The following is a 16090-nucleotide window of genomic DNA, read 5'->3' as shown; positions in this document are numbered from 1 at the left end:
GTGTTGTTGTGTTGTTTAGCTGTTTCTGGCTGCTTTGCTACCAGGAAGCAGCGATCACCAGGAAGGCTGCTTCCCAGTACCCATCCACGCCACGAGGAGGTGGGCCCAACTATAAACATACTAAATATATTATTTCAAGCACCCATAGGAATAAGCGCAAGTCTTATGGGTGCAGCATCATGTACGTTGGTGAATACCACAAAGAATCCCACATCCACTACAGAAAGTGTAATAGCAATGGATGCCATCAGTTCCGGTACCCAGGAAGCCCAAATCTGGGTACAAGCAGTTTAAAATCCCATCTCTAATAAACTGGAGAGAAGCGAATCCTACCCCCTAAGGGGATAGCAAAAAAAAATTTAATGGACACAAAAAAAAATTTAATAGACCTGGTCTCAATAAATATTATCCACCTCATCTATTCATCTCTTCTAGTAGTATGTCTAATTCTTCCTTAAATTTACCCAAACTACACTTACAAAATGCAAGAAAGAAGTTTTGAACAATGTGAGAATTCACTGCTAGTTAGACAGCCATTTGAACCTCCTATATATTAAGTTCTCTTATACTGGAATTATTCAATAAATTCTACTCATCATTTTTTATACATTTATTATTTATATATTTTTATTATATATATACTCTGGATTTGATTGTCATTTTATTATTATAGATGCGCTGAACCATTATGACGGAGGGATGCGGATGGTCCTCCCTCATCCTAATGCAACAGCACAAATATTCTCCTGTTTTCCTGAGCCATATGTTTCCACAGCTTCTTGCATAGTAGATCAGGTATGTTTTTTGCTTTTTCAGCTGTGTACAGAATAAGTTGAACCATTTAAAAATTAGAGAGTGTCTAAATGGGTTACTGGACTAAATGAAGAAACATTGTATAGTCTGTAATTCTTTCAAAGATCATTAATTTCCAGAAATTATTCAATAACTGGGCAGTGCCTTTTTATAGACTGCCAATCTTAACATCAAGAAAAGAAAAGTTCTTTATTTTAAAAGTCTACACTTCTACATCTTTAAGCTGTCCTCCAAAGAACCTTAGGAATTCAAAGGAATTGTACTCTGAGAGTCTCAGGAGCTAAGTGGGGACTGAGTGGCTTTTATCTTAATTTTAATCCAGAAGAGCTGACACCTAACTTTTTATCCTTTGATGAGAAGTTCTGCTGTTAAGCAAAACTATCATTTACACTTCAACACTTATTCAACTGCATTATATCAACAACTGATAATACTTGGTCAGAATATTTTGATGTTTTGCATCAAAATATTAGCATTTAGATTAGCACTAAAAGCACTTGCAGAAATGCATGTGCTTTTAATGCTAATCTGAAAATCCAAAGCATTTTTAACTATAATGCACAGATTTTTATGTTTGCAATAAATTCCCATCACTTAACTACAAAAAAAAATCAAAGAAGAAATTTTTGTTGGACCTCAAATCTGCAAGCTGCTGCTAGATTATTTTTAAGAATCCATGAACCAAACTGAAAGAGATGCTTGAACTGGCTTTAAAAATGTAGTATGCAATTTTTTGGGAAACAGTAAATACCAAAATTATGAGATAATTGTGAGTGACATGCTGGAAAAGTTCAGGAAACTAGGCTGCCATATATAATAAGGTACACTTATTGCACTCTCATCCCAGATATTTCCCAGAAAATTTAGGTAGTTTATGTGAAAAGCAGAAGGAAAGTTCCGTCAGGATACAAAAGAAATAAAAAAAAAAAAAAAGGTACCTGAGGGAGATGGACTATCAATATGATGGCTGACTACTGCTGGATGCTAAAACAAGGAACAGCCACCAAAACTAGCTGCGTGAAGATATCAAAAAAGATGCAAGTTTAACCCTGCCTAGCATATAAGAAATCCAGCTTGCAGCCATCTATGCTTGACAGGAAGGTGTAGTGCAGCCTCTGATATTTCTGTTTTTATGTATTTTTATTAGTATTTTTATATAGCTTATATGTAAAATTTGTAAAAATACAAAATAAGCCAGAAGCACCTCCACCAATATTTTGACTTTTTAGACAGTAAAACATCAGAGAACTTTTCTTAAAATGCAGGCAGTGTAATATATGAAAAAGCACCTGGTTGGTTATTGAATAATTTATGTAAGTTGGTAACTTGTGGGAATTAAAAGCATGTGCAATATTTCTTTGCATAATTGCCACTGTTCACATAATCAAATAATGAATTCAATGATTCCAGTAGCCAAGATGTTTGTATTTATTGTATGCTAATTCATTATGCTAATTTTACTAATGGCTGTATTAGTAAAATTATAGGGATTTTGCTATTGATTTTATTAGATGACCTCTGCTCTCCCAAACAATAACTATTTTCCACATTGGTTAGTTGATCACAACCATGTAACAGCAACTGGATACAAAACAGAAACTTTATGTACTACTTCTATAAACTGCATATTTTCCAAAAGTTTAAAACTGAAAAAGTAATTAACCTCAAAGAAATTCCACTTCCCTGAGGTTGGTTACTTCAGTAACAAATGATAAACTACAAAATATTCTTTAGTTGTTCCAAAAGCAAACATGCTTCCTTTGGGCCATAAGTCTGCAGTATATGATCTATTTTCTCTCTGAAACAATTTTCAAGTGGCAATATCCACAGTTCTTTACATATTGTGAAGTTATCAGATGTGTGTATGAATTCATCATACATGATTCTTATTGAGAATCACATGTGGAAAGCTGAAATTTCTTTTAAATGAAATGGCATTGAATAGCCACAAAAAAATTTACTAAAGATTATTTAGTAAAGCTATAATCTGGAGGTAATCAGTGATACAAATGAAATTGTCTGTTTGCAAAATCTGATTAAATATGTGAATATTTTATTCAGAAGTAATTCTATGAGAGGATTCATGTGCTTTAAGACAGTTTTGTAATTGTAGTTGCAGCTATTAAAGAATACATATTTGTTTTTCAGATCGTGGCTACAGGATTACTGGTAATGGCTGTATCTGCAATTACTGATGAGCGTAATATGGGTGTGCCAAAACATTCTGTCCCATTTATGATAGCTATTTGTTTGTGTGGAATTATGTTTGGTTTTTGCTATAACTGCATGGCTCCACTTAATCCTGCTAGAGATCTTGGACCAAGAATATTCACAGCTATGGCCGGTTGGGGACTAGAAGTATTCAGGTAGATCTTTTTCCTCTCAAATATATATTACTAACTAGTAAATTGATAACTGTCTTGTCCATTTATGTATTTATCAGCTGGCAAAATTCCAACTACCATAAGTGAAGCTATGATCCCAATACCAGAAATAAACTTTAATTAAACTTTAATATAGCTTTTACTATATTAAATAATTGAAATAATTAATTCTGTATAGGTAAATTGTACAACAGAAAGTAATAGAATTTCTAATATCAGAAGTTTTTCAGTAAAGATGGAGATTCTAATAGAATCTCCATCTTTAACTGAAACACAAAAATCATACTGGAAGTCATGGCACTAGTTTTTTATGTTTGACAAAAAAAAAATAGAAAATACTTAGATGATCTATTTAACATTCTTTGCAATAATCTTCTGAAAGGGCAATAATTCCTACTGAGGTGGCAGGATAGCTCCCAATGTCATAATGAAACTGGGTCTAGAAGAACTCAGCCGAGCACAGTTCTGAAATGCTCTGTCAAGCAACCATCGAGTGCAATTTTTATTCTCTGGCAAACTGGAAGGAAAGTTCCCATATATATCCACTTTTCAACTGCAACAGAATAAGTTTAGGACCATTTTAGAAAAAAATGGCTATAATAATAATAAAAAAAAGAGCTAATAGAAGATCAGGGGTATGGGTGTCTACATACACATTTGAATGTCATTGTTGTGGAGCTTTTTGACCCAGCATCAACTAAGGCTACATTTGCTAGGAAGTGGAGGTGGGTGAGAGAGAGACTAGTTATATAGTTGTCCAACATCATGAAAATAGCATTTTTGGGAAGGGGGATTAATCCACAAACAAAGAACCCATCCTTCAAGGGCATAGTGTGTTTCACTTGTCCTCATTCTGGATTTGGATTCTTCAAAGATCCCCTTGGAACTGGAAGAATTCCTAAAGTAGGGTGACAAGACATCCTGTTTTTATAATGATGAAATGAGACACCAAATAGTGCCATTTTATTTAGAAGTTACATGAAAAGTCTGGGTTACATTTTATATGTGCTACTTTTGTTTTTCAATTTTATTAGATTTTTGCCAAAGTAACCTGCATAATATTAAATGATTACAGTTTTTGGAGTGAAACAGTTATAATCTCTTATATCTATAACAATCAGTTTTATTAGTAAGACATTATATGGATAACATTTCAGGTTAAAAGTATTTAAAGAAAACAATCATAATAAAATTATGTGCACTGGTTTCCAACAGACAGTTTGTCGTGTGTAACAGTTTCACCATATATTACACCAACAAATAAAGTCATCTGGGGCAGACTCGACACGTTTCTAAAATAATTTTATGTCACAGTCACACATGGAATTTAAATGTACACTACATGGTTTCATATGTTTGTCTTGTTTTTTATATTTTAAAATCTAGTTACCCTATCCTAATAGTTGTTTCAATCAAAGCTGTAGTCAGCTGATCTCAGGCAGACAACACAGAATTTCCCATTGTGGGTTTACTGTGTGTTTGCAGGATAGATGAGCAAAAATTTGCTTACAACAAGAAAGCAATTGATTGTTGGAACAAACTTCCATCTAGACGTTGTGGAAGTTGGTAATTTGAATAAATTTAAAAAAGGATTATAGAAACCATTAGAAGAGTTATACTGATGAGGTGTTTTTTGCTTTTTTTGTTGATACTGCATAAGCTTGCTTCCTTGCCTCATTTCTCACTAATACCGATACATTGTAATGTTGTGTTATCAACCAATAAATGGTGAAATTTATTCATCTAACCAACTGCATACTGGATAAATGCCACTTTACATGTTAAGCAAATGAACTGAATATTTCATCATGTTTATGTGCTGAGTATGAAGTATAAATTCATTTTTAGAAATGAATTAATACTTTGAAAATTTATTTCCAATAGATTTTTCCTGTGAATTACATCTGTTTTTTAATATCTGGATGATACAACACTTCTTTTCAACAAGTCAATAGCATAAACCAGAGCTCTAATGCTCTGGTAATAAGTATACCTCGTATTGAGGTAAACTTCTCTTATTCTTTTACAAATTTTCAACAACTATACACAGAGTATTTCTAACTACTCAGGCCATAAGCATGCCCTTTCTTATACTCTAATATTGTTTTGTAGTAGTAGTAGAGGCATGTGATGCAAGGAAGCAAGCTTATATAGCATCAGTCAAAAAAAAACCCATTTCACACATCCATTCCCTCTAAACATTTGTCCGGTCCCTCCTTAAATTTATTTAAGCTATCAACTTCCACAACGGCAGATGGAAGTCTATTCCAGCAATCAACTACCCACTGGCTAAAGGCAAATTTCTACACATCTATTCTATAATTGTCTTTCCTTAATTTGAATTTATGCCCCTTCAGGTTCATATAATCTGAGCAAGAGAAAGAATTCCATCAGAATTGAGCCTGTTAAAACCCATTCAAGGCCTTATACACCTCAATTAGATCACCTCGCAGGTGCCTAGTCTCCAGAGACTGGAACAGAACTTAAGCTTTTCTTGGTAAGACCACCCTTTCGTTGCACTCACCAATCTTGTTGGCCTTCTCTGTACTCACTCAAGCAACTTTACATCCTTCTTAAAATGAGGCTTCCAGACCTGTGTGCAGTACTCAAGGTGTGGCCTAAGCATTGCCTTATACAAAGGGATAATCACCTCCTTTTCCCTACTAGCAAAATTCCTGTATATCATTGACAATTACCCCATGACCTGCTCTGGCAGCCTGTCTGCACTGCTCAGAAAATTTCATATCTGACTGCACAATTACTCCCAGGTCTTTTTCATTTTCTACCATCCTAAGTGTAGTACCACACAGTTGGTACGTTTCTCTGGGGTTTCTTCTACCCATATGTAGTACTTTGCATTTGTCAATGTTAAATTTCAGTTGTCACTTCTTAGCCCATCTGTCCAAATTTTCTAGATCCTGTTGCAGTAGCATACTGTCATTAACAACCCTGCCAATCTTTGTATAATCTGCAAACGTTGACATTAAACCTGATATACCTTCATCAATATCATTTATAAATATACAAAACAACAGTGGGCCCAACATCGAACCCTGGTTCTTTGGCTCCCTCTAAACTTGTATTTCGTAAGTGTTCCGTGAATATGTTGTGAGATGAAAATTCCTGTATGTCATTGACAAAACCCCATGACCTGCTCTTGCAGCCTGTCTGCACTGCTCAGAAAACTTAATACCTGACTGCACAATTACTGACAGGTCTTTTTCATTTTCTACCACCCTGAGTGGAGTACCACTCAGCTGGGACGTTTCTCTGGGATTACTTCTACCCACATGCAGTACTTTGCACTTGTCAATGTTAAACTTTAGTTGCCACTTCTCAGCCCATCTGCCCAACATTACTGTCATTAATAACTCTGCCAACCTTTGTATCATCTGTAAACTTGGACATTAAGCCTGATATACCTTCATCAATATCATTGATAAATATACAAAACAACAGTGGGCCCAACATCGAACCCTGGGTGACTCCACCAATAACATTAGTTCACAAAGAGCAGCGTCCATTGATTACCACTTTGTCTTCTCCCACTCAACCACCCTTTTATCCTTTTCAACAACTTACCCTTAATACCATACTGCTCCAATTTGTACAGTACTCTTCCATGCACAACAGTGTCAAAAGCTTTCCTAAAATCCAAGTATATGATATCATATACTTGGATTTTAGGAAATCCAAGTATAGGAAATAAAATTTTAAAAAAATTATTTTTTGCATCCAGTTCCTTTGTGACCACATCATAGTATCCAACCAAATTGGTCAGACAAACCTTTCCCTTAACAAACCCATGCTGTGTCTGAATTATTACTGCAGCCTAGATGATCCTGGAATGCATCTTTAACCAGTGGCTCCATAATTTTCCCCCGAACAGAAGTTACACTAACTGGTCTGTAATTACTCTTGTCACCCGTTGTAAATTGGGGATATATTTGCACATCTCCAGTACATGGGGACTTCCCCTAAGTCCAAGGATGCTCTCATAATGTTGGCCAAGGGTTTGCTTACTTTCTTTGCTGCCTCCTTCAATATAACTGGATAGATCCCATCCACCCCAGGTGCCTTTCTTATGTTTAACTTCAACAATTTCTCCTCCACTTTGCTCTCAGTTATTACAAAATCATTAAGCACCCTATTACAGTTTGATAAACTCCTGGCATTTTCCTCCCTTGATAACTTATGTGTGAATGGAAATGCAAAATACTCATTGTTGCACTATGTCTCTGTGAGCATGCATTCAAAGGCTCATTTGCATGTAGTGCATGTTGAGAAACCTGGAATAATGCATGGGAGAGAAACCCACTTCCTCTGCCTGAGACTGGCTAACTAGAGCCTTGATTAACTGAGGCCTTCATAAGTTCCTTTAATTTAAGAAAAGCAACTTGTAATGAGACTGTATTTTTTTTTTTTATTTAGAGGGCAGAACATTCTCCCAATGCTGGGGTTTCAGGCATCACCAATTATTTTTATGTAATTGATGCCAATAGGCAAAACCAGAAGCTGCGGATATATAAAATCAAGAGTTTTACAGTTTTCTGAGAAGGTCATCTGGCAATCCTGTCCAATGCTCTGAGAGGTTTAAAAATATACTCCATATGACAGCACAGATACAGCATGGCCAATAGCACTGTGTATTCTAGATGATGGTGTGCTACTGCATTTCTTTTTGCAGATGTTAAGCCAATAAAGGTTTACATGAATAATCTCTTAAAAAAATGTTTCTCCACACATTTATTTTTTTTTATATATAACAAAAAAACTGTCTATATTTTCCTAACACTGCAAAAAGAAATTCAAACAATACACCACTGTCTAGAATACATATCTAGATCATTTGACCATTAATGATAAAATAAATGCTGATTTAGCTTTGTAGCTCTGCTGCCACCTTGGGCATGTTTGTATAGCTCAGAGCATTATGGGAGTGGAGGGGGATTTCAAATCGAACCTTGTTCAATATCAATATTATTTATAAACTTCTAAATCAAAAAAGTAAATCAGAAGAGATTACTTGAATAAAGCTAAATATTTATGCAATTGAGCCTAAGTCAAACATTCCAAAAAGTTATTTTTTTTTGTCTTTTTGTAAACAATAACATCTGTATTCCTTACATGAACTGCATAGTTTAATATTTTCTTGTTAGTTTTCGAAACCATAACTGGTTCTGGGTACCTGTGATTGGACCTCATGTTGGTGCTATTGTAGGTAGTTGGTTATACTTTTTGTTGGTTGAGCTGCACTGGCCATCTACAAGTTATGACCTGTCCGTAAATACTAGAGGAGAAGGTAAGTTAAATGTTCTATACTTAAATGTCTAAAAAGAGCACATACGGAGGGGTATCAAAAAGTTCGTACCCTGACCTAGGTCATCAGTAGAAAGATGCCGTTTTTAATATAAGCTGTCTACATATTCAATAATTAACATGTGAAATTTCATTCCTGGAGATGACTGTACACCAGAGGTGGAGCCCAGAATCTGAGGAAAGACATTACGGTTGACAAAGTGGAGTATCGGGCAGTGATCAAGTTCCAGCATTTGCAGAGCAAGAAAGCTCAGGAAATTGACAAAGAAATTAAAGTTGTGTATGGGCAGAATTTTCCATTCTATGACACCGTAAAAAAAGTAGAAATGGGTGTTCCGGTGCAGTCCTAGAAGTGTCTTTGACAAGCCAAGAGAAGGAACGCCATCAACATCCACAGACAGTGAGACAGTTGCAAAGGTTGAGCAGCTGGTGCTGAGTGACAGACGTGTGACAATTCATTTCATCAAAAATGCAGTGGGAATTAGTTATGGGTCTGCCCACAGCATTTTACATGACCATCTGCACGTCTAAGGTCTCTGTACGAAGGGTTCCAAGATTGCTGACACCTTTGCAGAAGCAAGGTTGAATGCAATGTTCTCGCCAACTGTTGCCTTTGTGTAATGCAGATGTTGAGAACTTTTTTGATCGGTTGGTGACAAATGATGAATGCTGGGTGTACCAGTATGATCAGAAGACTAAAGACATGTTGATTTGTCTCAGGAAGTCATCGATGAAGTGGAATCGTGGTTTCAGGCAAAAAGTGCAAACTTCTATGATCAATGCATTAAACAACTGATCCAAAGGTGGGAGAAATGTGTTACTATACATGAAGAGTACATAGAAAAGGACCTTTCTAGGGCTATTATTTCTAGGTAAGGGTACAAACGTCTTGATACCCCCTCGTATACTGAAAGAAGCCTAAACCTGAAGTGTTATCAAATTTATATTTCTGAATAATAATCAACGATTTAAAATGAATCTGTTTTTATATTCTTACTTCAGAAAATGGACTTTAAGTGAAAATAAAGTTGACAGTGAACTGCCAGTTCTGTATTTACGAAAATAAGTTAAACTGCTTGTTTAAAAATATTTTATATAAGGCGTTTCAAAAGTAGCTACAGGAATTCTATTTACTTGAAAATTTAAAGATAAGAATTGGGATAAAAAACTGAATATGCATTTTTCCAGCTTTGAAGAATTTTCACCATTGTATGAATATCTAAACAAATCATTTGACATCTGTTTATTAATGGAATCCTAATATCTTAAAGAAAATAATGCAAGGGAGGAAACACACAGAAATGCATCTCAAAATATTGCAGAATTATCATATATAGATATATATATATAACATTCTTGTTTATACTCTGGCATGACCAATGGATCAAGAGTTTACAATTAATTATTTCAATAACAAATACAAGCATTAAGCACATTCTTTTCCAATTTGATTTTTATGCAAATAAAATCTCTAATCACTTTTAAAAGTTCACACTAAGATCTATTTTTTTTTTTCTTACACTGTGTTTATACTGTTGATATATAGGTAGTTTAAAATAATTGTCAAAGTAAATGGTGAACACTGAGCTCATAAAAAATTAAATATCTTTAGAAGTGTAGTACTTTTATTGAAATACAATTTTTGGAACAATTCCAAGTGAGAAAATCAAGCATCCATCATTATCACTTGGAGAAAAGGATGTAAAAAATATGATAAAGACAGACATAAAATATTTCAATGAAGAAAAATACAAATCCCACCCTAGCATAAACAATTACTAAAATTACTGATTGCCTATATTTCCAGCTTCACCACAGTTCTCTTGCCAGGCTAAAAAAGTGTGTGCATGCAAGGGGGTGAATGAACTAAATAAGTAAACTATAACCTCCAATAAAACCTGAAAGTTAAATTGCAGGATTATTTCACTTGTTAATAATTAGACAAAAATTTTTGGAGAAAACTTATGCATACTGCTTTATGGCATCTGAATGCCAGGGGTTAAACTAATGTGTGATATGCTTTACTTTTAACCAAATTACTAAAAATATGAGGATGGGATAAAAATTAATGCCTCAGTTCATAACCTCAGCAGTAGGTAACACAGCAAGTTCCAACCCAGGCTCTACATGTAACTAATAGTTTCTAGTTAGTGCATGCACAGTAATGTTTCTGTGTAGCTGTGCATTTACATTACACTATTTTAACCCTTTCGCAGACTATTTTAACCCTTAATCATTTCCGGAAAATGTGCCATAATGGATCAACTTTTTTTTATTTTATAAATTAAAAGTATGCATCATGCAAATACTCATTGTATAGTTTGTGTTTTTTATTAATTTTTTCATAGAAAATACATAGGAGTAATTAACCCATTTGGGCTATCCCAAGTTATCTCGTGTATGCCAAAAAGTGTGCAAATTATACAGATTTTTTTAATAAATTAGCACTTGAGCTAAAAGAAAGGCACAGAAAAACTCTTCATTACTCATTATATAAATAAATTTAAAAAATCAAGTGGAATGCACAAGCAGTAACCTCCCGCCACAAGCAATAAGCGCGAACTAACTACATTCTGACACATGGCCACTGCAAGTGGACAGGTGAGGTAAGCATCACTTATGGGCGGCAGTTCAAGAGGGCACCGAAATATTTTTCGATACTGTTTTTGTGAATTATTTTTGTGGGTTCAGTATTCTGCATTTAGGATGGCAAATTATATTTTGCTTACTGGCGGCACAGGAATGCATGCTACTGTTCTGACATTGCTGTACAATATAAGTAGAACGAAAGCCAGTCGTCTACTGCCAGGTTTAAGAAAATCATGAGAAATCTCGGAATTTACCTGGCTAATGCAAAATTAGCCATATAAATGCCCGAGTAAATACGTTTCAGTCCTAAATTCGGAAGTATTATTGTTTGCTTTGGGTATTATTGTATCCCGAGATATTTTGTGTAGTTCCAAATAACTTTTAAAACTAAAAACGAGATATCTTGGGATAATCCATGAAGGGGTTAAATAGAAAAAACACAGACACTGTTCAAACAAAGTGCAATTTAATTGACTGCATATTTCTGACTGATGTAAATGTTACATCTGAAATTCATCAACAATTACTAACTGTGCATATGGATGGAGCTATTGATATCAGCACTGCTCATTAATAGCTTTGAGTCAAAGGTAGTGAAGTTAGTATTAGTAGTGGATAATGTGCAAGAAAGCAAGCTTATACAACTTTGAACCAATGTATTCTCACTTGATCCAAGGAATTAGTGACATTCACTTTGCATTTCTAGAACTCTCCTATCCAAAGTCTAATTTATCCAATTCCTTATAAAATAATATTTGTATTCCTGTAAAACAATACTGGCATTGTATATACTTTTGTAATTATATTTTGTTAGTACTCTTTTTGCATCCTTCTAGCTTCCTTGCTGTTCAAGGGGAGTTGCAGTTTGCAATTGGGATTTTGATATCCACCTTTTAACAAGGAGTAAACAATTTTGTTTTTATTACATATTTTTAAACAAAAAAAACACGTGGATGCTTTCAGAGGAAGGATGAATACTGCCAGTTAAGTTTGCAGAAGAAATAGACAAAAGTAAAGATGCCAAAAAAAATTCTTTCCGATGATGAAAAAACAATTGTAAAACTAACTGTTAGTTTGTAATAGTTATATTTAAAAATATTTTTAACAAGTTCAGTGTCAGATACTTTAGCCAAAGTTTTATTAATATATAGGATCTAATTTAACAATGGCTGTCTTTTAGTAAATACTAAAAAACCTAGTATGCTATCTTCATAAAACAAAAACAGCATGTAAAAAATTGCATTAGTAACTATTTAAATTAAAAATATAAACTTATGTTTCATTATTTCTGACCAGGCCCCTTTTGAAAACCCAGATTTTCTTTATCTTTAAAAACAGTCATGATAAAGCATGATGTAGGCATATATTAAATTTTTTTTTTTTTTTTGTCTAAAAATTTTAGTCACAAGGTCAGATAAATGAATGTGAAATTAGGAAATGGTTTATACAACTGTCACTTCTCTGAATTTATGATGTAGAGTGTCTCATTCTTTTTTTTTTTTTTTTTTTTTTTTTGCAAAAACACCATTTTTCTCCATTGTTTTTCTTTTGGAGAAAAATAGTAAAATTCTTAAATTCTGTGAATTTTTTCTTAATTTTGTTAACAAATATGGCCATGATAAATAACGGAGTATAGTTTGCCATTATTGTCCATATCAAAAAAAGCAAACTTTATTCTGCAGAATTTAGTTCCAGTGATATGGCTCATGGATAATATTTTAATTAAAGATTTATTTTCAAAGAAAATAAATTTAATTAATAAATTCAAAAAATAAAATAATTTTTAATTTTAATTTTCAAAAAAATTAATAATGCATTTTCAACTCTCAATCATAGATACAAAAAATTAGTGAGAGACAAGTGCAGAGACAATGTGTGTTGAATGCCAAAACAGGTTGACAAGGTAAACCTCACCGTATAAGGTGTTTTATACATAAGGTAAAAAAAAAAAAAAAACATTAATGAAAGTTTACACATACCGTTGAGGTTGTATCCTGATATGATCTAACTTCAAATACACTCATAGTAGAAGCTAAATGACTATAAATAAATTTAGTAAACTACAGACTTAATTTGGCAGATATCAACTTTCGTTTTAATAATTCCTCATAGCAATGTCAGAGAATATTCAACCAGGTGAAGAAAAAATTAATTCGAACTTTGTAGTGCAGTTTTGAAAATGCACTTGACAGCCAAGTCTGAACAGCAGTACCGTTGTTCGGACTTTGTGTATCCATTATACACAATACTCTGACTCACCATTTCTGAAGATGTGCAAAGTCTGAGACAGTCTTTCTTGAAGAAATCATAATCAATTGATGTATAACAAACAATATAAACAGAAATCCGCAGACAGAAAAATGTTAGGTAGCTAATGTTTAAAAGTATACTGTACTCAATCATATGGATGTATTTTAATATAAAATGTCTAACATATGGTGCAGGCATTATGAAATGACTGTTGTATCACCTTTCCCTTTCCCTTTCATCATTTCACATACTAGATACAGTTGACTGGAGAAGTTCCACATAGACTGGCATGTAATTACAAATGATCATCATGGTATCAAACTACTTTGGCACTCCACAAGCTTAAAACTTTAACCCAAACTGGTTTCTAATAGCTATAGTGCTTCCTTGACACTTTTATAGTTGCTCCTACTTTGTATTCAGCTGGCTAGATCTACACTGCCAGGCCATTTTATTAGAACCATGGAGGTTTGAGCTGTAGGCAACAATCAATGCAAAAATATATGTAAACTGAATAGGTCACATGATGTGTAACATGCACAAGAAAGCACTATATATAACCTGACCAGTACCCAAATCAGTAGGTGAAATGGCATAGTTTTTTTCTACATCTCATATTGTGAAAGCCTTCATAGCAAGTTTCCCTAATATTGCACTACTTCAAATAAGCAACACTTCACCAGTAGAGACGACTAATGTTACTTATTCTTGGTGAATACTACCACCACCCAGACAGCACTGTTTCGAAGCTTGTTGGCCTCTCATCGGTGGACAGGTAGGTACCCTGGTGATACAATGAGTGACAACCCAGTTATGAAGTATAACTCCACAATATGAGAGATGCCAGATGTGTGACAGTAAAGATTTAAAAGGAGTTTAAGCTGAAAGCCTCAGACTATGGGAAGGGAAACTTACTAAACGAAAAAGTTAGTGCAAAGCATCATTTTATTCCATAGTAAATCACCAAAATAGGTGAAACAGCATTGTTTTTGTTACATCTCATATTGTGGATGCCATTTGATCTACTTTGGTGATTTAATACAGACTAAAATGATGCTTTTCACTAACTTGTTTGCTTACAGTCCTAATAAAGTGGCCAGGTAGTGTACTTTACTAGTATTAATTTATATTTTGCACCAGGACAATTATTTTGTTGGATGAAAAACCATGCAGTGCTTACCTGAGAATAATTAACTTGTCCATGGTATGGAAAAACAAGCTCATAAAATTTCTCTAGTTCAAATGGACTCAAAACCCAGGCCCTTTCCATATGGTATGGGAGGATATGTTCAAAAACGATTTGCTAGCCTTGAAGATCATCTGAATATTTTTGAAAATATTTCATATATTATCATGGAATTAAGTATTTTGAGACTCTTCTTCCCAATTTTAAATTATTCAGCAATCTTACTCTCTTTTTCATTTCAGCTGCTCAAGTTCAAATGCAAGGCATCAAAAACTATGAAGGAAAATACTGAACACACACACTTGGATCATCAGCAATTTATTTATTTCCATTCCACTCACAGGATTCAGTGGTTTGTTGTCTTCCGTTACAGATGTTCCAGCAATCTCAAACTACAATAGATCCTATATTTTTTAGGATCCTTGAGAGCAAGCACTTCTTTTTTCTCAGTGTAGAACACTGACAAAATGAGAAACTCTTATATTATCTATATGTTGTCCACAACTTTTACTCCACAATAATATGATAGTTTTATCAAAATATTTTGTATATTTTTATTAGAATATTTATTATGCCTTTTTCATGGTCTTTTATCTGTCTTACAAGTTCCCATTACTGTAGATGTGTAGATTTTTATTATTAACTATAATAACAGAGGGTAAATTTAATGTTATGTAAGAAGCTCTGCTTCTGGAAAAATTTAAGAGTGCTCTGCTGACATGTAAGTAGGGCAAATAAAACTATGCGACAACCAGGCAACAGTGGTAAACTGAGAGGAAATGAATCCCATCACTGAATGTATGTGGCTGTTGGTGGACAGCTGTTTCTTATATATAAACTATCTTTTTTGTACACATAAAAGCAAAGATATTAAAATTTCTTTTTTGCTATAAACTCATTCTTGTTAATTGTGCATATACATTTGGCCATCAACCATGAGACTATTTAATTAAAAGCATTTTCAAATTCTTTTAAAAGAAAAATTTCCATTGTTGGAAATCTTACTTTATTTTGGGATCTGCAACAAATAATTCTGGTGGCTTTGGTGTAAGTTACTGCATGTACGTGAATAACTAAAGGAATTAAGATGAACTAAACTTCGTATTACTTTCTGTGGGGAAACTATCACAAAGAGGCTTCATACTGTATATAGGAGGTGTGATCAAAAAGTTTGGGGACTAATTTTTGTATCTTGAAATTGCAGTTGTAGCAAGATGCAACTTGTTATATCATGTCTGGTGATTTATCCAGACCTAGTAATGCACCTGTTTAAAAAAAAAAAAAAAAGTAAAGTGCAGCCATTATCAACCCACTGCAGGATGGAAGCCTCCTCAACAATTCATGCTGAGGGAAATGGACCATAATCTGCCATGCTGGTCCAGTGTGGGTTGGCAGATCGACCGTATTCAGCAGTCACGGGCTTGAACCCCGGTCTTCTCAAAGAGTGTGTGCTACTGCACTCCCTTTCCTGACCACTCGGCTATGGAGGCCTCCTGTTTATCTGCAGTCAATCTGAATTATTGTGTGGGGAATAGTTTTGTGTTTCACT

General features: G+C 34.1%; 1 protein-coding gene across 1 annotated transcript in view; it reads left to right on the top strand.

Annotated features, from left to right (window-relative positions):
- LOC150085213 (aquaporin-10-like) overlaps positions 1-15040 on the top strand; it is a 115528-nt gene extending 100488 nt beyond the window's left edge. The window contains exons 4-7 of the mRNA XM_090373102.1: positions 674-795; positions 2962-3179; positions 8357-8499; positions 14784-15040. Of these exons, the coding sequence (XP_090229228.1) occupies positions 674-795; positions 2962-3179; positions 8357-8499; positions 14784-14833 (533 nt within the window). The 3' untranslated portion in view covers positions 14834-15040. The remainder of the gene's footprint in view (positions 1-673; positions 796-2961; positions 3180-8356; positions 8500-14783) is intronic.
- Positions 15041-16090: the final 1050 nt, after the last annotated feature.

The sequence above is a fragment of the Mastigoproctus giganteus genome, chromosome 5 (genome assembly GCF_048544385.1).
Source record: "Mastigoproctus giganteus isolate SK-2022 chromosome 5, ASM4854438v1, whole genome shotgun sequence".
Classification (NCBI taxonomy): Eukaryota; Metazoa; Arthropoda; class Arachnida; order Uropygi; family Thelyphonidae; genus Mastigoproctus; species Mastigoproctus giganteus.
This window is presented reverse-complemented; position numbering and strand designations above follow the sequence as displayed.